The following is a 24,224-nucleotide window of genomic DNA, read 5'->3' on the forward strand; positions in this document are numbered from 1 at the left end:
GCCCGCGTACCGCAAAAAAAAAAAAAAAAAGAAAGAAAGTATACTTGGCATTATCCAGTTCTCCCCTTCTTCTTTTTGATATCAGACACCCAGCCCTCTCCCTGTTCTCCTGCAATTTTTAGCTCAGCACATGGCCACGCACCACAAATCACACTTTTCAGCCTCCCCTACCACTGGAAGAGACCACATGACCAAGCAGCCAATAGGACAGCAAAAGGAATCTTGGATGTGATCTCTGGGTCACATCCTTCAAAAAGGAAATTGCTTATTTTTTACTCCTTCTCTTTCCGCTTTCCTTGGACTAGAACTTGGACAGAGTGTTGAGGGGCAGCCACAACCAAGAAGATGAGGCAGCACTGCAGGATGACAGAACAACAAGAAAGAAGGAACCAGGATCCCTGAGAGACCAAATGGAGCAGAGCCACCAAGGCACCTACCAACTCTGAGCTGTAAGGTGAGGGGGAAAAAAGCTTTGCTCTTGTTTCAGCCACTGAATTTGGGGTTTCTTTGGTTTAGCCTCTTTCTAAGTAACATATCTGCAAATGATCTAAATAAAACTGGTTATAAATTAGAGACTTGTCAGTATGCTAAGGCATTCAATATAAGTCAACTATAGTGATCCCAGACAAAAGACTATAGGACCAAGCCTTAGCAAGAAAAAAAAAAAAATGCAGAAAGGGAGGAGGGATTTTGTATACATGCAGAATTATTTTTTTCAAAAATCCTACCAGAAAAATGTATAAAATATAAAGTTAAACACACAAGAAAAAATAAATAAAAGAGCTCCAAATGAGAATTAATCATAGCACATCAAAAAGTCTATAGAATGACCTGAAAATGCTCAGTCTATCCTAGAATGTTTTCTTATTGAATATAAAAATGCAAAATTTTAGATATACTTAAAAAATAAAGACACAGATTTTGCTCACGTGATATGATTAAAGCTATTATTACATGCTTATTTAAAAAGATTGGAAAGAATACAACCACAACTATAATAAGTACTCATATGGTAGTAATAACTAACATTTATTGAGTGCTTCTATGTATCAAAGTACTTTTACATATATTAATTTAATTTTTACAACAAAAGGAGGAAGGATACTATGCCCACTTTTTTGATAAGGAAACTGAGGCACAGAGCAGCTAAGCAATATCTTTTGATATGGTTTTGAACCACTCCCTATAGTATCACTACAAGAGAGTGCTGATAAAATGTTTAAATACTGTAGGATTTTCTTATTCTGCTTTTCAAATGTTGTACGAAATAATATCATGCTATACTTGATCCCTAACCCAATTGAGAGATAAAATGCTTATCCCAAATGCTATCATATAATCCTTTCTATAATCCTAACAACAATATTGCTTGTACGAATCTACGTGTATAGAATATTTGGGACAGTCACAAGATCAATGCAAACAAAACTGAAATTATAGCAATGAGGAAGAAGGTAACAAAACACAACCCTTCCCTAACACAGCTTTGACAATTAAATGCTAACAATCTGGTTCTCTGGAGCTTCTAAAGCCATCAGGCTTAGATCATCTAGCCCACACTCCTTACCCTACAAACAAATCAATTAACTGCACAGAGAAACTAATTATTTCAAGGTCACAAACCTGGTTATTTGAAGAACAAAAATAGAACCTAACTCTCTGAGACTCAGGTAAGTTCTTTCTTTTTAATAGGGTGTCCAGGTTTTCCATAATTGATCAACTAAAGCAGTGATTTTAATTTAGGTTCCAAAAACCATGAAGGACCCTCAGGGGCCTGAGGTGGGCTTCCTGCCGCTCCCATCCCTTAAAACCTACCCCATTTGTCAGCCTGTGTTAAGGAGAACAGCAATGCATTGTCGCATTCCTAAAACGGGCCTCCAGCGAAGACTTGTTTTCAGAAAGACTTCTAAGGCAAAAGAAAGGAAAGAAGGAATAAAGAAAGAAAAGAAAGAAGAAGGGAGGGAGGGAAGGAGGAAGAAAAGCAGGGAGGAAGGAAAGAAAGGGAAGGAGGAAGGAAGAGAGAGAGGGAGGAAAGACAGCAAAGCAAAGTATTAGCATCCTTACTGTCAAGAACCCTATACCTGGGTCCTTTTGGAGTGCTTCATCTAAAGATAGCTTCCTACTGCCAGAATTCATCTCATAGAAGAATTATCACCATCATTTCATTAAATGGTCATTTTTGTGCCAAATAAAAAGATAACATAGTCTCTGAATAAAGGACAATCTTGGAAAACGAAAGGCAGTTGACAGCCTTACACTGACATGTATCTACATTATATTGACCTTAGTCTTCTCATTTCATGTCTGAGTGTTGAAAAGATCAAGTGGTCTGTCAACCAGCATTTGGGAAACGGTCATAGGCTAACACGGAGCTAATCGATCAGTACAATAAAGATGTAATAAAGATGAAACTGGTATTTGTTTCAGGGATTACACGTTTATTGAAAGCAACAAAAAACATATATTTATTGAACACATACCATGTGCCAGGTACTGTTCTAGATACTAGCAATTCAATTCATACAAAAGACCTGCCCTCATGGAGTTTACATTCTAGTGGAAAGAGGCAAATGTCAGCAACCAAAGAAGTAAACTGTAGAGTATGCTAGTGGGTGAGAAGTGTTATGGGAAAAAATTAAGCCGGGTAAAGTGGGTAGAGAGTGCTGAAGAAAGGAGGGTTTACACTTTTAATCAGGTGGTCACCTGTACGATTACCTGAGGGAAGAGTGCTCTAGGCAGGGGCCACCAGGGCGAAGGCCCTGAACTGGGAGGGAGGGATGGCTGTGTACAAGGAGCAATAGGGCAAGGGGAGATAAAGCCAGACCACCCAGGGCCTGTGGGCCACTGTCAGGTCTTTAGTTTCTACTATAAGTAAAATGGGAAGCGGCTGCAGAATTGTGGACCTAGAATGACAAAATCTACTTCTGTTTTTAGTAGGCTCACTCTGCTGCTGGTTCAGACCAGCCTTCGTGGGACAAGGCAGAAAGTGGGGAGACCAGTGAGGAGTGACTGCAGAAATTCAGGCAAGTGTATGGCGGCCTAGACCACGGCAGTGGCAGTGGAGATGGTAAAATACGGCGAGATTCTGTATAAACAGTATTTGGAAAATAGAGCCGACAGGATTTGCTGAGGGACTGGATGTGGTTATAAGAGAAAGAAAGCACTACAAGGATGACTCCAAAATTTTCATCCTTCAACCTGAGCAACTGGAAGAATCAGACTGCCTTTAGGAGAGATGGGCAAGACTGTGGGATCAGGTTTGGCCTGGGGGGGAGATCAGGAGTTCAGATTTTAAGATACAAGTAGAGATGCCAAGCGGGCAGTTGGATATACAAGTATGCAGCTCAGGGGGAGAGGTCTGGGCCAGAGATAGAAATGTGAGTGCTGTGTTCAGATGGCACTTAAGACCATGAAACTGGGGAGATGACAAAGAGAGCAAGTGGTGATAACTAAGAGGTCCAAGGACTACACCCTGGATCCTCCAATGTTGGGAAGAAGAATCAGCAAAGGAGAATGAGAGGGAAACTGGGAGAGTGTAGTATATCCCGGAAGCCAAGTAAAGGAAGTGTTTCATGGAGGTATGAATGATGGACTGTGTTGATACTACTGAGAGATCAAGCAAAATGGGGAGTGGGAACTGACCCCTGGATTTAACAACAGGGAAGTCTCTAGTAACTTTGCTAAGAGCAGTTTTAGTTGAATGGTAGGGGCTATGCCCTTAAGTGCCATTAAAATGGTTTCAAGAGAGAATGAAAGGAGAGGAATTTCAACTATGTATATAAAACTCTTCTGAGGAAGTCTTTCAAAAAGGGGAACAGAGAAATGAGGTGACATTTGGAAAGAGGTGGGAGAATAAAAATAATAGTTGGTATGCTGATGGAAAAAATCCACTAGAGAAGAAAATAGTAGGGATACAGAAGGGAGAGGGAAGATGTCCTCGAGTGAGCAAGAGAGAACGGGATACCATGACATGGTTGGGGTGGCCTTGGGTGGGTGCCGGTTAGAGATAGATGTGGTGTCAGACCTTGTGGATTCCTCTTCAGTTGACTTCAATTTTCTTAGGACAAGAGAAGGCAAAGTCATGAGCTAAGAGTCAGAATAGGGAGGAAGCGGTGAATGTTTCAGGAAAGAGAAGATGGTATGAAATAATCATGTAGAACAGTGGGAGATGGTCACCAAGTAGCATTAAGGTCTCACATGCGATCACAAATTACACTGAGGCAAGGAAGGAAGGATGTGTTTTTCTCCAGTCATGTTCCTCTGCATGGGGGCTGGTACAGAATAGCTGTAGAGTTAGATTTAACCAGGGGTGGAGTCTGACAGAGATGTGATGAAGCAAGGACAGCAAGGGAATTGAAGGCATGAGAAAGGAGTGATTTCGATAGACCATGTAATCTCAGTAAAGGGCAGAGAGAGGACACGAAGGGATGGGGAAGAGCATAATGGTAATGGGATTGACAGATTACAGGCCCTGCTGGAGCAGAGACTGCTAAACTTATGATAACAGAGAAAGTGAGCTAGGGAATTCCCTAGTGGTCCAGTGGTTAGGACTCTGCGCTTCCACTGCAGGGGTCCTGGGTTCAATCCCTGGTCCGGGAACTAAGATGCTACAAGCCATGTGGCACAGCAAAAAAAAAAGAGGGAGTGAGCTAGAAATATAAGATGCTTTGGGCAGAAAGTGTGACACTTGAAATCCAGTTTATGGAGGAGTTACAGTCCTAAATGATGATATGGTTTGTCCAGGACATAGGCACTGAAGTGGATGACAAGATCACTAGAAAGAGAAGCTCAAAAACTGGGAGAGTAGAGTGTTGGAAGAATCATCTATGTTTACATTGAAATCACTAAAACAAGAGTCACTTTTTTTTAACTGAAGTATAGTTGATTTACAATATCATGTTAGTTTCAGGTACACAGCACAGTGATTCAGTTATACGTGTGTGTGTGTGTGTGTGTCTCTGTGTGTGTCTGTGTGTGTGTATATACACACACACACACATATATATATTCTTTTTCTGGTTCTTTTCCCTTACAGGTTATTACAAAATATTGCGTATAGTTCCCTGTGCTATATAGTAGGTCCTTGTTGGTCATCTATTTTATATATAGTAGTGTATATATGTTAATCCTAACCTTCTAATTTATCCCTCCCCCCCTCCCCCTTTGGTAACCAAAAGTTTGTGGGGTTTTTTGTTTTGTTTTTGTTTTTTTGCGGCACGCGGGCCTCTCACTGCTGTGGCCTCTCCCGTTGCGGAGCACAGGCTCTGGACGCGCAGGCTCAGCGGCCATGGCTCACAGGCCCAGCCACTCCGCGGCATGTGGGATCTTCCTGGACCGGGGCACGAACCCGTGTCCCCTGCATCGGCAGGCGGGCTCTCAACCACTGCGCCACCAGGTAAGCCCTAAAAGTTTGTTTTAAAAGAGTAACTTTTAAAGAGAGTGACAGTGAATCAAGATCTAAAATCACCGAGAAATGAGAGGGAGTGATGGGTGCCCTCCCAACAATGAGCTTTAGTGGGTGATGCAATTCAATGACATGAGACTTAAGCTGGGAGGTCTGGTCAGGATGTGACATGGAAGCAAAGGGAACATGACCTGACCTCTCCAGGAATAAGAGAGGGTGGGAGAAAGGAGGTACCAGAAAGATCATCAGGAAGTGGGGTCCCCTGGTGAGGACCACTACTCTTACTCCACGATTGGGAGAGACTGTTTGGCTTGTTTTCAAATGACAAATGTATCAACATTTTTGAAAAATGTTTGATGTTAGAAAAAATAAAGCACTGTGATCCCACTCCACCTGAGCTTGAGTACACACAAGTTTCACTAATTAAAAAAAAAATTCTGAACCAGATAATTAGTCATTTATGTCGGATTATCTGCCACTTTTAGCCACAAAAGGGAAAGATTCATCAACAAATACAAATTCATTATATGCAACACTGGGTCAAACATTATAAGAAATTTTGCCCTTCAAACTTTGTGTCTACTCACCCTAATTCTGACAATCAGGTCTTTTGTTTGAATGGCTCTGAGACAACAGAAGCAACATAAGGCCCAGAATTTGAGCTGTGGCAATAGTGTGGGTCCCCAAACTCATGCCAGAATGTCAGATCACCGATTTAATTTCCATCAGAAAAGACTGAAACCCCACAAGAGGAAACTCTAATAAGATGCAACTTTTTGGTGACTCGTAGGCCTCCTTTGAGAAAAAAATGAAAACTGTGGTAATTTTTCCCTGAAAATGTGCAGAGGCACATTTGTAAAAATTTTGTACACATTACAAGCATTTCTTAATAACCCTTTCCACTCCCTCCCCAAGCTAACCAAGTCAGCTAGAATAACATCTGCAAGTCGGTTTCCTACGACTCTGGGAGATAAATGCAGTCAATTCCCAAGGGGGAAACTACCAATATCTGCTAAAAATATTAAAAATCAAAAACCACTTCTTATTCCTCAACTTCCACTGCCATAATCTACCATCTCTTGCATTTCCCTTTCTCCAGATGCTCATTCTAGGGTCAGTCAAAAATCTCAGAAAACACAGGGTTAGCCAGAAAGTTCATTTGGGTTTTTCTGTAAAAAACCGGAACGAACTTTTTGGCCAATCCAATATGAAGAGAAATAAAAGAGTTCTTGATGAAATTTTGAGAAATTTTAAGGATATATTTACGAGAGTTCTACAGATACTGAAGAAAACGGTCAAGATTCCAGCTGCCAGTTTTCAAGGATGTGATCCCAGTCCAGGCCACTCTCTTGGGAGATACAGATAACAGGTAGGTAGGTAGGTAGGTAGATACATGATAGATAGACAGACAGATAGATAGACAGATAGATATAAAGAAAGAATACATCCCCTTACTCATCTCCGTCCCCCCAAAACCTTAACTGGAAGGCTTCACCTGCCAGGTGTTGAAGGCACATAGCAGAGTTCTTCCCTACCACTCTGTCCCATCAAGGCTCTCTCCTACCTAAAGCTTTCCAACTCTCCCCTCTTCTCCATCCCAACCACCACTCCGTAGTTCAGGCCAACAATACCCCTCCCACTTCAACTGTGATGGTCACACAGTGGTCCTCCAGGCCTCTAGCTTTGCCCCATCCACTGCCCCAACCCAAGTCATCTGTTCTCCTAAAGAGTAAATCTGATCAGGTCAGCCATCTGTTTAAAACCTCTCAGAGGCAAAACCTTCTAAAACCAGGAGTGAGAGAGAGGAGGGCATCTCCAATTGCCAGAGAAAAACAAATAGTAAGTATGTGACCAGATATTTGAATTGGGGTTTATGTTATGGGGCATGTGTGTGGGTGTGTGTGTGTGTGTGTGTGTGTGTGTGCTGGAGGAGTAGTTTGAGAAGTACCTAGAAATTGGAGGATTTTTTTTTTAATGCTGAGGTTTGAAAAATTATGAAATATTTCAAACCTGCAAACAGACAACAGTAAGATGGCACAACGTATATCATTGTAAGGGATTCTATGGTGCACTACATAGAAGGCAATGCATACACTCGTTCCGCCAGCAGCTGAAAATGCTGGCAGCTGAGGGCTCATAGCTGCGCATCACTCCAGGAATGGCAATTGGCTGAAGGTAGTTGGCTTGGCCAAACTTTCACCTCATCTCCTTCCCAGGGTCAGCCTAAAGTCAGTATACAGGTCAAAACATGAGTCCCAAGACGGAACACCATGGTCTCACTTGGGGAAACCTCTGAAGAACCATCCCAGCTCCAGGGCTCCCTATGAAATCAGATGGTGCCCCTGTTGTAACTGAATTGCAGTTCAGTTTATCCCTCCACCCAAACCTTCTTCCCTTGTTTCTTTTAGGAACTGTTCTCAAGGGCACACAAATCTCTGTCTCAAATTTTACTTCCAAGCAACTGAAGTTAAGGCAGTCATCACTCAGCTTTACAAATTAGCATTATTGCATATTTGCTTCAGATATTATTTTTATTTTCATTGAGGAATTATAGACACAATTGAAGACCCTCCTCTCCCATTATCTCTAGAGAAGTCCACAATCTTTAATTCAGTGTTTATAATTTCCATGAACATTTTTGTATTTTTGAAAGTATTTATGAATACATAAACATTATATCATAATTTCTGAGGATATTTGGACTTTATATATGGTACCATTCAATACATTCTGCAGCTTGTTTATACTTAAAATTATTTTTAAGATTTATCAATGTTGATATAATTAGGTCTTTAACATATGCTCTAAAGCAAATGTGTCAAAATAATAGCTGACACATTTCAAATGAGGGCACACATATCTGGTATATCATTTCCTCTACGTCAATATTTACTTATACTGACTGCTTCAATATGTTTTTAAATAATGTTAAATTTTAAATTTTAAAAAATCCTTTCAGGGTTACTTTTAGAATACAATCCAAACTCCTAACCGTGGCTTACAAGACTCTTCATTAATTGGTCTTAGCTTAACTTTCCAGCCTTTATCTTTGCTACTCACATCCCACTTCAGCCACACTGAGCGATTTGCAGTTCTTACCTCCAAACCTCTGACATGTCATTGATTCCCTCGATCTTAATAGCCCTCCTCACCTCCACCTCCCAACTTCTTCTCTCACTTGTATTCATTCTTCTGATCTTAGTTTAGATATCCATTCTCCCTAGGTGGCTCTCCTGAGGCCCATAGACATCAGCTAACCCTCCCAGCAGCTCGCACAGCGTCCTGTGCTGTTTCACTTTTTAAAATTCTAACTGCCTGTTCAGTCTGTTTACTTAAAAGCTTGTGCAACTGCCCTCTCTAGGTGAAAGATAACTGACCCCTGGAACTGTGTCTTAGTCACCCTGTGCCAGTCCAAGTGCTTGCCATATAGTAGGAGCAAGGCAACAACATGCTATTCAAAATGTCTTTTACGGATAGGATGGATGGATGGACGGATGGATGGATGGATGGATAGACAGACAGACAGATACATAGGTAGATACAGACAAATAAGTCCTTCCCTAACAATCTCCATAACATAAAATAAAGCTGAATCTTAAAGCCATATTCACAGCCTAGAGACACAATTAAATTGGCCAAATCAAAACCTTAGGAACCACAATGCACAACCCAACAATGCAGAATTTTCAAATAAGCCCTTCTGTTTTTCCTTAAAGGTCAAGGGAACCACCATTCTGAAATACCAGCTTCTATATTGGAATTTAAAGTTAGCCCACTGAATACAGTAAGTCCCTACATACGAACAAGTTCCGTTCCGAGGGTGCATTCGTAAGTCCAATTTGTTTGTAAGTCCAACAAAGTTAGGCTAGGTACCCAACTAACACAATTGGCTACATAGTACTGTACTGTAATAGGTTTATAATACTTTTCACACAAATAATACATAAAAAACAAACAAAAAATATAGAAAACATTTTAAATCTTACTGTACAGTACCTTGAAAAGTACCATAGTACAGTACAACAGCTGGCATACAGGGGCTGGCATCAAGTGAATCTCCTGGGCTTGAAATAAAGATACTGTACTACTGTACTCTATACAGTACTGTACAGTAAAGTACACAAAAGCACAACCACTTGTAGAGGATGCACACGTGACAATGTACACCAGGCACGTGAACTAACTTACATGATTGGACATGTGAACACACATTCGCATCTTTGAAAGTTCACAACTTGAAGGTTCGTATGTAGGGGACTTACTGTATTAGGATTTGAAAGATAGAACTCAAAAGAAAAACAACATGACAATAATAACCTCTTCTTTTTTCTACTCCTCAAACCTCCACGGCAGAGCGTCACATTAAGAAAAGCATTTGTTACCTGAATAATCATGATTTCTGAGCATCTCAGCTTTATTGACTGAACTCCAATCACCTTTCCACCACTTAATTATTCCCTAAATGGAAGGTATTTCTCAACATCTGTTCTTAATTTATTTTCAATTTTCATTTACTCTATCCTATCTGTTGAAGCTGAAATTAGTATTACAGGATGACATTATCCTCGCATGAAACATCCTATTCTTCAATTCAAGTTCCTCTGAAATAGTTTTCCAGGCTCTTTTCACATGTAGATTTTCTTTTAGCTGTCCAAGATTATTATTTTCCCTTTAAGATGAGATTAATATTACCTTTCTTTGCTACCTTTTCAAAGAACTTTTACATTATACTAAATAAATATGAATAAACTTTTTTCTCATTTTAATTAACCTACTTTTTCTCTGCAGCATGACCTTTCTTTCAGAATATACATACGGAAAAAATTACAAATGCTATTGAAACAATTCAATTCAGTTACCTAAATAAACTGACCAAGAGGCAATACTTTAGGAAAACAGCAGTAGTCAATGTAACTAAGGAGTAAAAAACGACCTTTAAAATGTAGAAATTAATCAAGTCAAGAATATTAATTCTGGGGACTTCCCTAGATTTCCAGTGGTTAAGACTCCATGCTCCCAATGCAGGGGGCATGGGTTCGATCCCTAGTCAGCGAACTAAGATCCTGCATGCTGCACAGTGCGGCAAAAAAAAGAAAAGAATATTAATTCTGGAGGAAGAGCTAATACCGAAAGGGCTATAACATGACTTATAATTTTTTTTTTTTTTTTACGGTAACAGTGAGGCCACAACAGTGAGACGCCCGCGTACCGCAAAAAAAAAAAAAAAGCTTTCAAAATCTGGTCCCATCATCTGAGACACGTGTCCCAGCCACTCACCTACCAGCTGCAGACTTAAAATGCATTGTTCTTATCCATCAGCTTGGAATGATGCCCTTCCTCCATGATCCACACGGCTACTTCCTATGCATCCTTCAAGGCACACCTCAACTGCTTTCCTCTTAAGGCTGTCTCTTTCCAGCCCCACCCTCCTGCCCAACAAGGTAAGACTTTGTCCTTCCTCCTCCCATTGTTCCCACAGCCTTGTGTACATGGCGCCGGGTTTTGTGCAGGGATGTCTCTTTACGCCTCTCTTCCCAGCCAGCCTGAGAGCACCTGAAGAAGAGATACACGTCTTGCTCACCTCTGGGATCATCATCTAGCAACACGGATTGAACAACAAGCATTTGCTGAATGAATAAGGTATGTATATAAGCAAGTCTGATTCATTAAACCATTAAAATGCACAGTAAGCTTTTATTGAGCACTTACTGTGTGTGGCAACTAAGCTAAGGGCTGGCTATCAGAAGGTCAAATTAGGAATCATGTACCCAAACAAGAACAGCCGTAAATAGAAATAAAGAGTGAACAAGAGGGAAGGACATGGATTGTGGCTCTGTGATCCATCGAAGAATAGAATGCTTTGTGGCATTTATGCCGATGTTTGAAGATGGGGGTTTCAAAACTAAGGGGTGGGGAGGGAAGAACAATCAAGCACAGAAAACAAAGCAAGCCATGTCCCAAAGGCAAGAAAAGGACGATTGGCCTCCCTCACAGGGTATTTTGCAGGCCTTATGGAGTTGGGGGCGGCTAGAAATATAGGTCAGCATCAGACTTCCCTAAATGTTTCATTGAAACATACATGCAAATGAGTTCCCCTCTCTGAGCAATGTGCCTTGATGCCAGGTCCCTAGAATAAGATCTGTGCTACACCAAATTCTCAGTAAGGCCAGCCCCAGACAGAGGGCAAGCATGTGTATGCATTCTCCAAATACCAACACTCTTCTAACAGGCTACATCTCTAGAAAAAGCACACGTAAGTTAAAATAATTCAAGTCACTCTGATAATTTTTTACAGACAAAGCATTAAAATGGGATTTAACATATGAGGAAGGGTCTGTTATATTATAGAACTGGCCACTGATACCACATGTAAAACTACAAAAATAAATATCTTTACATCCTTCAGTATAACATTTTCTAAACACCTATGAAGGGACTATATACGGTAACAAAGTAAACTACAGCATACATGGCGTTTTATCTCAGAGCCCCCCCCGCGCCCAGAAGGTGGCTTTTGGATAAGGCCAGGAGCCTTCAACACCAAATTAGATGCAGATTCACTCTCCCAGCTCTGAGTCATACTTGTACTTTAAATTTTAAAAGACAGTAAAATGCAAATCATATACCTGATAAGGGGTCATGTTGGTTGCAACCTTTAGAGCTCCCTGAGTAAAATCTGAAACTGGCCCCCATACACAAAGGGCAAGGAGAGATGGAAGAAAGAGGCAGACCACTCCTCATTGGTAGGTGACAGGTTTAATAAGCAAGGGAACTTACATATGAGGCTTGTCTTTGGTGAAAGCAAGACGAGTAGATCTCTGCCTGGCCAAATTCTTAAGAGTTTATAGAGAGTCCTTAAGGGATTTAGTAATATATATGATCCAGATGGTCTCAATAACACATTACTCTCTCAAGGCTACATCCCTGAAGTAGCTCCTAGTGTAGGAAGAGTGAGTGGAACATATATTCCAAGGATGGGGAGGGGGTGAGGAGCCTCTGATTGCCTGGATCCTCCTTGCAGCCCAACCAGCAGCCACATCCCCTCGATGACCTCCTCCAACAGGTTAATATCCAAAATATATAAAGAACTAATACAATTCAATAGCAAAAACAAACAATCTAATTTAAAAATGGGCAAGGGGCTTCCCTGGTGGTGCAGTGGTTGAAAGTCTGCCTGCCGATGCAGGGGACATGGGTTCGAGCCCCGGTCTGGGAGGATCCCACATGCCGCAGAGCGGCTGGGCCCATGAGCCACGGCCACTGAGCCTGCGCATCCGGAGCCTGTGCTCCGCAACGGGAGAGGCCACGACAGTGAGAGGCCCGCGTGCCGCAAAAAAAAAAAAAAAAAAAGACAAAACCACAATGAGGTATCACCAGACACCTGTTAGAATAGCTGTTATCAAAAAGACAAGAAATAACAAGGTAACTCTTGTGCACTGCTGGTGGGATTATAAATTGGTGTAGCCACTGTGGAAAACAGTATAGAAGTTCCCCCAAAAAATAAAAACAGAACTACCATATGATCCAGGAATTCTACTTGTGGGTATTTACACAAAGAAAATGAAAACACTAAGTCGAAAAGATTTATGCCCCCCCAGGTTCACTGCACCATTATTTACAATAGCCAAGATACGGAAGTAACCTAAGTGTCCATCAACGGATGAATAAAGAAAATGTACATTGGAATATTTTTCAACCATAACAAAGATAGAATTCTTGCCCCTTGCAACAACATGAATAAACCTTGAGGGCATTATGCTAAGTGAAATAAGTCAACAGAAAAAGACAAATAACCTCATGATCTCACTTATAGGTGGAATCTTAAAAAAAACATCTCAAAGACACAGAGAACAGATTGGTGGTTACCAGAGGCAGGGGTTGGGGATGGGCATGAGTGAGGAGGGGGTCAAAAGGTACAAACCTCCAGTTACAAAATAAATAAGTCCTGGGGCTATAAAATACAGCATGGTGACTATAGTTAATAATACTGTACTGCATATTTAGAAGTTGTTAAGAGTAGATTTTAAAAGCTCTCATCACAAGAAAATAAAATGCTACAACTATGGTGCTAGAACATATGTTAACTAGACTCATTGTGGTGAGTATGTTTCACAATATACACAAATATTGAATCATTATGTTGTATACTTGAGGCTCATATAATATTATTTGTCAATTATATCTCAATTTTAAAAAGTATAATTTTTAAACTGGCAATATAACAATTCACTTTGAGAAATGGATCATGTACGACCTAGAACCAAATTTGGTTTTTAAGTCTGTCTGTTTTGGGGTGGATTTTGGTTTTATTTTCTGGTCTATTTGTTTCAAATATATCTGAAAAGCCTTCCTCCTAAGGATGACAGGGGCCAGGGACTGAGGGAGGGGGAAGAGGAGTTAGTATTTAATGAGGACAGAGTTTGTTTGGGAAGACGAAAAAATTCTGGAAATGGATGGTGATCATGACTGCACAACAATATGAATGTACCTTAATGCCACTGAACTGTATTCTTGAGAATGTTTTAAAAGGTAAATTTTGTGTTATGTATATTTTGCCATAAAAAAAATTATCCAAAAAAAAAAATCACACACAAAAAATTTACCCACACTTTAGTTAAAAGGGACAAACTTCCAGTTACAAGATAAAGTACTAGGGATGTAATGTACAACATGATAAATGTAATTAACAATGCTGTATGTTATATATGAAAGTTGTGAAGAGAGTGAATCCTGAGTTCTCATAATAGAAAAAAAATATTTTTCTACTTTTTAAATTTTGATTTTATATGAGATGATGTATGTTCACTAAACTTACTATGATAATCATTTCATGGTGTATGTAAGTCAAATCATTATCCCTTAGGTATATACTGGATGCTTTAAACTTACACAGTGCTGTATGTCAATTATATCTCAGTAAAACTGAAGGAAAAAATATTTATTCACACTTGCACAAAAGTCTCTGTTCAAATAGAAATCATCAGTCCCACTCAAGCCTCACCAGGTAGTCTCATTGTAAGCCTCAATCTTAAAACTGCCTCAGGAATAGATCTCATCAAATTCTGAGACTGATCTCAAATTCCACACAATGACTTACAGAAAAGCAATTATGTATCTCAAACCACCCTGGAGGTTATTTAATCAATGAAGAAATGAATATTCCCTTCTGTATTTTCAAAGAGGTTAAAGATCAGAGCTCAAAGACTTTACTGCAAATAACTCAAGGACTATAAGAGATTGGGGGTTTGGTGTTTGGTTAGGTTTGGTTAAATGAATATAAGAACATCCCAAGACCTCTGGGGTGTATTTATAGATCCTTAGGGAACTTGCTGTGGTGGTCCACACATCACTTAACTCCTAATTCATCACTGAAAAAAAATCATTATTCATCTTTTAAAATTCACTCATTTTTAAATTACTTTATAGCAAAAAGAAAGTATAGTTATATTAAATGTAAGTACTAGATTTCACCTATTTAAAATTACAAAAACAAGGAGGCAAATACATATGTAACACCTTAATCTTAAAGATAAAACTAGCATAGGCTTCCCTGGTGGCACAGTGGTCGAGAGTCCACCTGCCGATGCAAGGGACACGGGTTCGTGCCCCGGTCTGGGAAGATCCCACATTTTGCGGAGCAGCTGGGCCCGTGAGCCATGGCCACTGAGCCTGCGCTTCTGGAGCCTGTGCTCCGCAACGGGAGAGACCACAACAGTGAGAGGCCCGCGTACCACAAAAAAAAAAAAAAAAAAAAAAAGATAAAACTAGCATAATGTTATTATGTTTTTACACTTTATATCATATCTTAGAAATCATCCCATATCAATACAGAATGTGTGATTTTTCACTGCAAATCATTCCATTGTAATGAATAAATTATAACTTAACTAAAAAGAAAAAAAACGAAAGAAAACCAACATAGAGGATGGATGTGAGGACTTTTCCTCACGAGTCAAAACCACATCTGTCTTGGAAATTTTTGTTAGAAAAGACGGACAGTAAATTTTTATGATAAGTTCAGATGACTCCACAAAAGAACTCAGGATTCGACATTAAGCTTGCAGCAGGAAGAGGTTCAATGCACCAAGGTGAAGACCAAGGTGCTCCGTGAAGAAATATTTCAGGGCTGAATATTTTGGTACGATCCTCTGGTTCAACAGACCACAATAAGAAATGCACCAAGTTTCATCACTCTCCTGACTCACTTTACACAGTTTTACCTTTGCTCAACATGACCAAAACCCTTCAGAATACAAGGCAAAAGAAAAAAATGTCCAATACCAAGAAATCCATTACCTCTTAAAGTTATTTAAAAAGAAGATTTTGTAAGTAGAAATAATCTTCAACATTTGACTGTAGTTCTCCCTGCTCCTTTGAAATGCACAGACCACTTTCACTTTGGTTCCAAGAGTCTTAAGCCTGCCTCCTTTGTCCATAAATCAATGGCACTAAACAGAACGAGAACCCGCCGAGCTTGTTAAAACTCCAGATGCCGGGACCCCACCCCACTAACTGAATCGGAATCCCCAGGGGTCAATCTGACATGCAGCCTGAGTTAGGAAGCGGATAGAGGCTGAACCCAAAACCGGACTTTCAAAATAAAAGCATATGTTTACATCTATGTAATTACTGAACTAATATTAAATCACAAGACTCACATAGCTGATGAGTAGCAAGAGAAGCAATCAATCAGTATTAACCTCAAAATGCTATTCTCCATCCCCAGGTCTTCTTCACGAAAATGTCCTACACCAAAATCTTAATTAGAACATGGCATGGAAGAAATGTGCAAATATTAAAACTATGGAATTAGAGAAGATGATCTAAGCAGAGATTTTTTCAAACACGGCATTTTTCAAAGTTGTGCCACTTTCGAGACATAGTCATATTTTTTGTTGGATTTCTCTGCTACATCAGAAATGCCATTATGTGCTTTCTTCTCCTCTTTGGAAAAAAAAAATGTTACATAATTCAATGCTAAGATTATTGAACTGGACAGAAATCATAATTAGCCAACCACTCACCTACCAAAAAAAGTTCATTTGAAAATATCCACCTATGAAACGTTATTCTCCTGCTCTATATCACGAGCTCAATGGCTGTGCCAAAACTGATTTTTCTTTTTTTTTTTTTTAGTAAATTGAGTTTTCAAAACCAATGTGAGGTTGTACCACTCCAAACCTTAATCTTAGCTGCCAGATGAGCCCACGCACAAACAGCTCCCCTTATTAGCTGGGCTAGGAGACCAAGCTTCTGACAGAGAAGGCCCACGGAATATAAAGAAATCTCAGGTGTTTGGTTGTGAAAAGGCATCAGCACCAAGGCCGGAGAGCTACGGGGGAGCCGGGCCCACCTGCCTCCCACGCTTGACAGGTGTTAATCGAGGAGCAGAGGAAAGAAAAGTGAAAGGACTAGATCTGGCTCAGATTCTTCAGTCCACAGCCATCATTTTGAAGGTAAATATATATTAAAAACTCACACTGACTCACCTTTCAAATACTAAACTGACTGTATTCATTATTAAACACTTACGGCATACAAAAAAATAGAGAGAGTAATACAGGAAACACCTCTGCCTCCACAGAAACAGCTTAAGGAGAAAAAAAAATCTAACCAATACATGTGAAAGCCCCTGAGTAATCTTTCGCAATAAAATTTTAAGTAATTTTTACAACCATCAACGATCTTGCATGTTCCCTTGTTCCCAGAAAATCAACGATCTTGCATGTTCCCTTGTTCCCAGAAAATCATCCTATTGGCATCTAGCTCAAATCTGGACTCAAATAAGGCTCAATAAAACTGAGTTTTCCGTTCTGTCTACATAATAAAGTACTTCCACTGTTTAGAACATTCTCCATTTCTCCATTTCTCCATTCTCCATTTCTCTCAGGAACAGATCACCGACACAGATTTCACAGCCCTAGTAACAGGTCATGAGAATCACATGAATACAGGAATCTTTTCTATGATGGCACTACTTCAGCATAATGAGGTACCAACACAGAGAATATTTTTATGCGCATGACAAGAATAGCTGCTCTCCTCTGCCGGAGTTGAATTTCCACCAGGGTCACTGTCCCTCAACACAAATCCCCAGGGCTCATGGAAAAAAACCAAATCTGCTCAAAGACTCCCTTCAAAGCACAGGTATTCCAGCCAAGTAAAGCTTCAGAAAAAAAAAAAAAAAAGAAGAACAAGAACAAGAACAAGAACAAGAACTATTTTTCACAGTCCCTTAAACTCTTCAGGAAAATCCCCTCACAGATATTTCTTTAAATGAAAGAGAAAGAGGTAGACCAATGGGAAATACAACGTAACCACTGTCTTTCCTAAAGAAAGGCCTCTAAAAGATAAACAAATAAGGTAACTTTCCTCATAGTTTCATAAAACCCCACCTTGTTAAGCAAGTTTACTTTATTGCAAACATAGCATCTTTTTAGGCCTGCTATAAATGCAACCTGGTATATATAATATTCCATATTAAATAATTTATTTTATTTTTATTTCACTGGCCTCTCTTTTCTTCTCTCTCCCTCCCCCTACCCCTACCAGCTCTTTCAACGCCAGATACCCATCTGGGCATCAGACCAGGACTTAAAACTGTGCCATATCGCAGTGCATCTGAAATCCACTACCTTTTTTTCACCAGTCAGTTAAAAGCCTTGAGCAGCAGGCAGGGGAAAAGAGAAAAGGGAATTCATGTCAGAAACAGATTATCAATTTTTCTACCTTCCACCCAGAGGACTGCTAACTCTTATTTTCCCCTTCGCTAACTCTTAACAGAGAACGACAGAGACAATCATCAGGGCCAGGAGCAGCACGCTGTCTCCTGCAATCGGCCCTCCTTTAGCAGGGCTGTGATGGCAGCCGGAAGCAGCTCGGTCTCACAGCCCAGGGTCCCAATCTTGTAACTACAAAGGAAGAGGATATATAAATACAACTGATACTCTGCAAATTTTCTAAGAGATAGATTTAGGTACAAAATAAAAAAGAACATTCCAGCAGCAACAGAATAAACTACCTGGTAAATTAGGAAACTGGGCACTCTACAGAGGTCAAATGAGGGTTTCTAGAGTCGGATCACCTGAGTTCTCACCCCAGCTCTGGTACTTTCTAGTTCTGTAGCCTTTTTCATTGAATAGACATTCACTGCTCACCTACTGTGAGCCAGACACTGGGCTTGGTCCCAGGGATATATGGATCCCTACTCTTGTAGAATTAAATTTTAGTAGGAAGGACATTAACAAGCACAAAAAACAAGAAAAGTACCAGATAGTGATAGAGCATATGGGGAACTTATATATAGTGATACAGTCAAGAATGACTGGGAGAGCTACTTTCTAAAGTCAGCAGGGAAGTTCTCTCAGAGGTGACACTGAAGCCCAGCTCTAAATGACAAGAAAGAGCCCATCAGGCAAAGGCAGGGGAAGAGGGGTATGCAAAGGCCCTGAGGTAGGCATGACTGGGCCTTTGGAGAAATAGAAAGAAGGCCAGTGTGGCAAATTATTATACTTCTGTGTGGCTCATGTCTGTCATCTGTGAAGCAGTGGTTGTGAGGATTAAACTCTGAGCACCACATCTGCACACTGTATGTGTTCAGTAAACGTAAGTTGCTAGAATTATCATCATTATCATCATCATCATCAGTGAGATCCCATCACTGGAGGTGTGCAAGCAGAGGTTGGGTAACCACCGCACAGGCATGGCCAGGTGATAGGGCCTCTAAGGTTCCCTCAACAATTAGATCCCAGGATTACACAAGAATAGAAAAGGTGAAGAAAGAAATGATAACACTGTTCCACTCAGGCTTCCTGCCTAAAGGCTTTGAAAGAATGCTTTCAATCATACAACGATGTGGAGTTTACCGACTAATTCATTCAACAAATGTTCCCATCTGAGAATCTCTGCTTCTAATCCCTAAACAGTCAAAATCCCCACTTGGAGCTAGTTGGCACAGTCTTTAGCCCTGAAGTCTACCCTCTTTAGGGGGCTTTGAGCTAAAACTTACCACACCAGCACTGAGAAGAACAGAAGAGGTTGACTTATTCTATGTTACTGGCATTAGTGTCAGCTACTGACAGAATAAAATAGCGGAGAGGATGTTCTTTGATTTTATACATATCTCAAGCCATTTTATTATTTCATGTTTAAAATGTTCCAAGCAGAAGTTTATGCATCACAGACTCCATTGACAACATATTTCACTTAAAAACAATTCTTACTCTTGGCCTACTCTCAAAATACTTAATAAATTGTTAACTTTCTGAAGCCCACTAACTCAGGCTATCAAAGATGCACTCGATGGATGAATTTGACTTGCGTGTTTTAAGTCAGGGAAAGATCTACTTTTACCCAAGCCCAGGCCCTGAATCATTAAAGGTCATATTCTTTCAAGTTCTTTTCTAAAAGTCACTCAAATCCAAGGCAAATGTATTACAACCATAAAGAAATGTATGACTTTTATATTCATGAAACTATTTCCTCACCTACTCTTGATAGTTCAGATTTCTGCTTAGATGGTGAAAATGACTTTAAAAATTATTAAACCTCATACACTGCATAAAGCAAATTAATATTGAATATGGTCAATATAAACAATCCTAATACCTTAACATAAAATGGACCAATATTTTTATGATGCCAGGCTTTTAGACTGTCCAAACTCAAGGATTTGGAGAGGAAGAGGAATCGTCATAAACCAAGAGATAAATTTACCAGTATAATCTCAACATCACTTCTCTTTTCCACCCTAATCTCTATGCCCTCCCCCATAGCTAGTCCCTCAAAAGGAAGAAACATATAGGAACAGATTTGAATCAAAATTCTCCTGTAGGACAACATTCCCTTAAAAAAATGAAAAAGCAAAACTTCAGCATAGAACGCATCCAAGGAGGATCTTTAAAAATATGCATTATAGCTGAGTAATATTCCATTGTATATATGTGCCACATCTTCTTTATCCATTCATCTGTCGATGGACACTTAGGTTGCTTCCATGTCCTGGCTATTGTAAATAGTGCTGCAATGAACATTGTGGTACATGACTCTTTTTGAATTATGGGATGGACCTAGAGTCTGTCATACAGAGTGAAGTAAGTCAGAAAGAGAAAAATAAATACTGTACGCTAACACATATATATGGAGTCTAAAAAAATAAAATGATGAACCCAGGCTCAGGACAGGAATAAAGACACAGATGTACAGAATGGACTTGACACAGGGAGGGGGAAGGGTAAGCTGGGACGAAGTGAGAGAGTAGCATTGACACATATACACTACCAAATGTAAAATAGAGAGCTAGTGGGAAGCAGCTGCATAGCACAGGGAGATCAGCTCGGTGCTTTGCGACCACCTAGAGGGGTGGGATAAGGAGGGTGGGAGGGAGACACAAGAAGGAGGGGATATGGGGATATACGTATGCATATAGCTGATTCAATCTGTTGTACAAGAGAAACTAGTACAACACTGTAAAGCAATTATACTCCAATAAAGATGTTAAAAAAATATATGCATCATATGTAGATGAGTCCTTTGACTTAATCTGAACTAAAGATCCCTGTTCAACATGTAAATTTTAGAGTACCATGAGAACTGACCACTGAGTTAATATTTACCTTAAAAGAATCAAAAAAGTGCCTTCCAGAAAGCAAGGTTGGAACTAATAGGCCCATTCATATCCAAATTTATCTACTGCTTTTTGCAACATAATCCAGCCAAAAGAATGTGATTCAGATCTCAGCTATGCAACTGCTAACTTTCCAATGTTTTTTGAAGTAGGAGCCATCAAGAAAAAAAAAAAAAGTAATAGTCATCACCTTGGCGTTAAAACACTCGAAGCAATTTGAGATTTTTAAGAATACTTTAAAAATACTTTAAAGATATAAGAAGTAATACAGGCTCATTGAAAAGCTTTAGAAAGTACATATGAGCAAAAAGAGAAAAATTATAATCCCCAAACGCCAAGATGACCACTATTAACATTTTAGTATACACTCTGCTAAACTTTTTTGAAAAAAAAGTATTTTTCACATAAATGACTTCATATTGCACATATTTTTTATGTAATATCAAGAATATATTTCTATGGTCATATACATACACACACATTTTCATGAATGTATAATCTTCTACTTTATGAATACATGCTAATTTAATTAGCTCCACTGAGTTTCTATATGATTTATTCAAGTGCCCTACACTAAAAGGAACAGAGTAGGTTAACCATTGTTTCCTAAAATTATTTTGCCTATGACATCCTTATTTGAATTACACATTAGAACTTATGCTGCTTTCAAAATACTTTGGGAAATTATGATCTCACCAATCCTCAATATTGGATTTTTATGGGTTTATCATTTTTTTCTGTGATCAAATTTTTACTTGTATATTTCTGTGTGTTCCCTAGGAACAAAACTCCAAAAATGGAGTTACTGGGCCAACTGGTATGCATATGTTAAAAACATGTAATAGGGCTTCCCTGGTGGCGCACTGGTTGGGAGTCCGCCTGCCAATGCAGGGGACATGGGTTCGAGCCCTGGTCCGGGAAGATCCCACATGCCGTGGAGCAACAAAGCCTGTGTGCCACAACTACTGAGCCTGCACTCTAGAGCCCACGAGCCACAACTACTGAAGCCCAGGCGCCTAGAGCCCGTGCTCTGCAACAAGAGAAGCCACTGCAATGAGAAGCCCCCACTCGCCACAACTAGAGAAAACCCGTGTGCAGCAGTGAAGACCCAAGGCAGCTAAAAAATTAAATAAATGAATAAATAAAATTTTTTTTAAAAAACGTAATAATTTTTGCCCAACTATCTCCCAATAGTGTATGAGAATAGTCAGTCTTTTGAAATAATCATTTTTTTTTGAAATAATCATTTTTAATTTAAAGAATAGTTTGAAAGTTATGGGTACTCATCATATATACCCAGTATTTTTAAACTTATATAATTACTTTTTATGAACATGGCTAAAGTACATAGTTATAAATATCAAAGGTCTTACTTTAATGGAGGTCAGGAAACTAGTTAAGAACATAACATAACTCCTCACAATCTATAGAACATGACAAGCATGGATATATTAAATTGTCTCACGTTCATTTTCCTCCTTGTTACATTTATATATTTGTGGATATACATTCTATACTCTTTAAGAAGATATTAGTAATCCCTTATATCAACATAGTACTCTATACTACTAAAGCATTTAAATCAAAAATAATGTGGGGGCAATAAAACATTCTCAGAGCATACTTTAAAATAAGATATTAAGCTGTACCCCCCAAAATATCCTTCAAGCTACACAATAGCACCTACATATTTAGAGCCAAGACTGTAATACCCAAAATCTTTACCAATCAACCAACAATAGTGTCATAGAGGGAAATGTATCTTAAATGTATATCTCTATTAATTTGGAGCTTATTTTCAGTGCATATTTCTCCAGATTCATACAATAAGAAATAATTTCCTAACATAAATAAAGATGGTGCACACAGCAAAAACAGACTTTAGGTTCCTTTTATGGTTTTAAAGTGACACTGGATGTAAGTTTATAGCCCAAAGTAACTCTCAAAGTTACTTAAGTATAGTGTTCACACCCAGGGTGGAGTTCTGTGCAATTTTCAAAACTCAGAAAGGTCCTGCCTGCTCAAAAATATCTCCCCATAGAGTCTAGCTCAGAATTGTATTTGAAGCTTTTTAAAAATACACAAATTTTTATTCAATAGTTCTGTAGTGGAGACAATGCATCTGCATTTTTTAAAAAAAAAACTCCCCAGTCGATTCATTTGTACAGCCAGAGTCAAAAAGCACTCGGTTATATAAAAAAAATTGGGGGAGGGAGTGGTATCCTTAAGTCCCCAATTTAAATGTTCACAGAAAACCATTAATCTGTCTTAGTCTAGTTTATTATATTACCTAAATGGAAACTGTGCCTCGAGAAGGTTCATAAGACGTTTCAAAATGGGAAGAACAGGTAGGAAGACACCTGTTGGCCTAGAAATGGTCACCAAATGGGATGGAGGAAAGGCAGTATGGAAGCAAAATTCAAGAGGACCATCCCAGCAGAAACCACAGTACTTCCTACTTTAAGCATCATTTTTTTTAAGCTGCATTTTGTGTTCAAGGGGTTTCTTATAAATGAACAGCAATCAACTAAAAGGTGGCAGTTTCACCAAGCAATGTCAAGCAACATACCAGGAGACCAAGTCGGGTTGAGAAATTAAGATAGGATACAGAGATATTATATTACCATTTACAATGTAATAGTCATCTGTCAGAATTATGTTTCTCAAAAGAAGTTTGTCTCACAAGAATAGTACAAAACAAGCCAATAAAAACCTGTGTCTTCTAAGTAGTTTATGCATAAAAATCATTCATTTTCTTAAGCTTCCATTACTTACCAGATCTGGACTTAATGATGTCACTGAACTCGTTCTGCCCATCGTCAGCCCTGGCCTCGTGTTCTCCATACTTGGCCATCTTAGCTGAGTTTCAATATAATCCAAAGACTTTACAAGGTCCTCTTTTTAAGACTTTCAGTTTTCTATAATGATCAACATCAATACCTAAAGAGAAATGGGAAAGTATTGATTTGAAAAATATATATATATGACTATAACATATATGTTGACATATATATTAACATATAGAACATATCACATATATTGCTATAATATACAACTATAATATGTATAATGACTATATAATATATATGACTATAAATATCAAACTATACATATACATTATATATATAGTCATATACAGTTATATAAAGTTATATATGGTAACCATTCATTCGGCAAATATTCAATCACAGACTA

The 24,224-nt window shown here is 39.1% G+C and overlaps 1 protein-coding gene across 4 annotated transcripts in view; it reads right to left on the bottom strand.

The window, feature by feature from the left end:
* UTRN (utrophin) overlaps window positions 1–24,224 on the bottom strand; it is a gene marked incomplete at both ends in the record, with an annotated part of 495,417 nt that overhangs the window by 466,107 nt on the left and 5,086 nt on the right. For all 4 annotated transcript variants that reach the window (XM_082855592.1, XM_082855591.1, XM_082855589.1 and 1 more), the window contains one exon: window positions 23,805–23,969. In XM_082855592.1, coding sequence (XP_082711718.1) covers window positions 23,805–23,883 — 79 coding nt within the window. The remainder of the gene's footprint in view (window positions 1–23,804; window positions 23,970–24,224) is intronic.

This window comes from Leucopleurus acutus, assembly GCF_964270905.1.
Source record: "Leucopleurus acutus genome assembly, chromosome: 15".
Classification (NCBI taxonomy): Eukaryota; Metazoa; Chordata; class Mammalia; order Artiodactyla; family Delphinidae; genus Leucopleurus; species Leucopleurus acutus.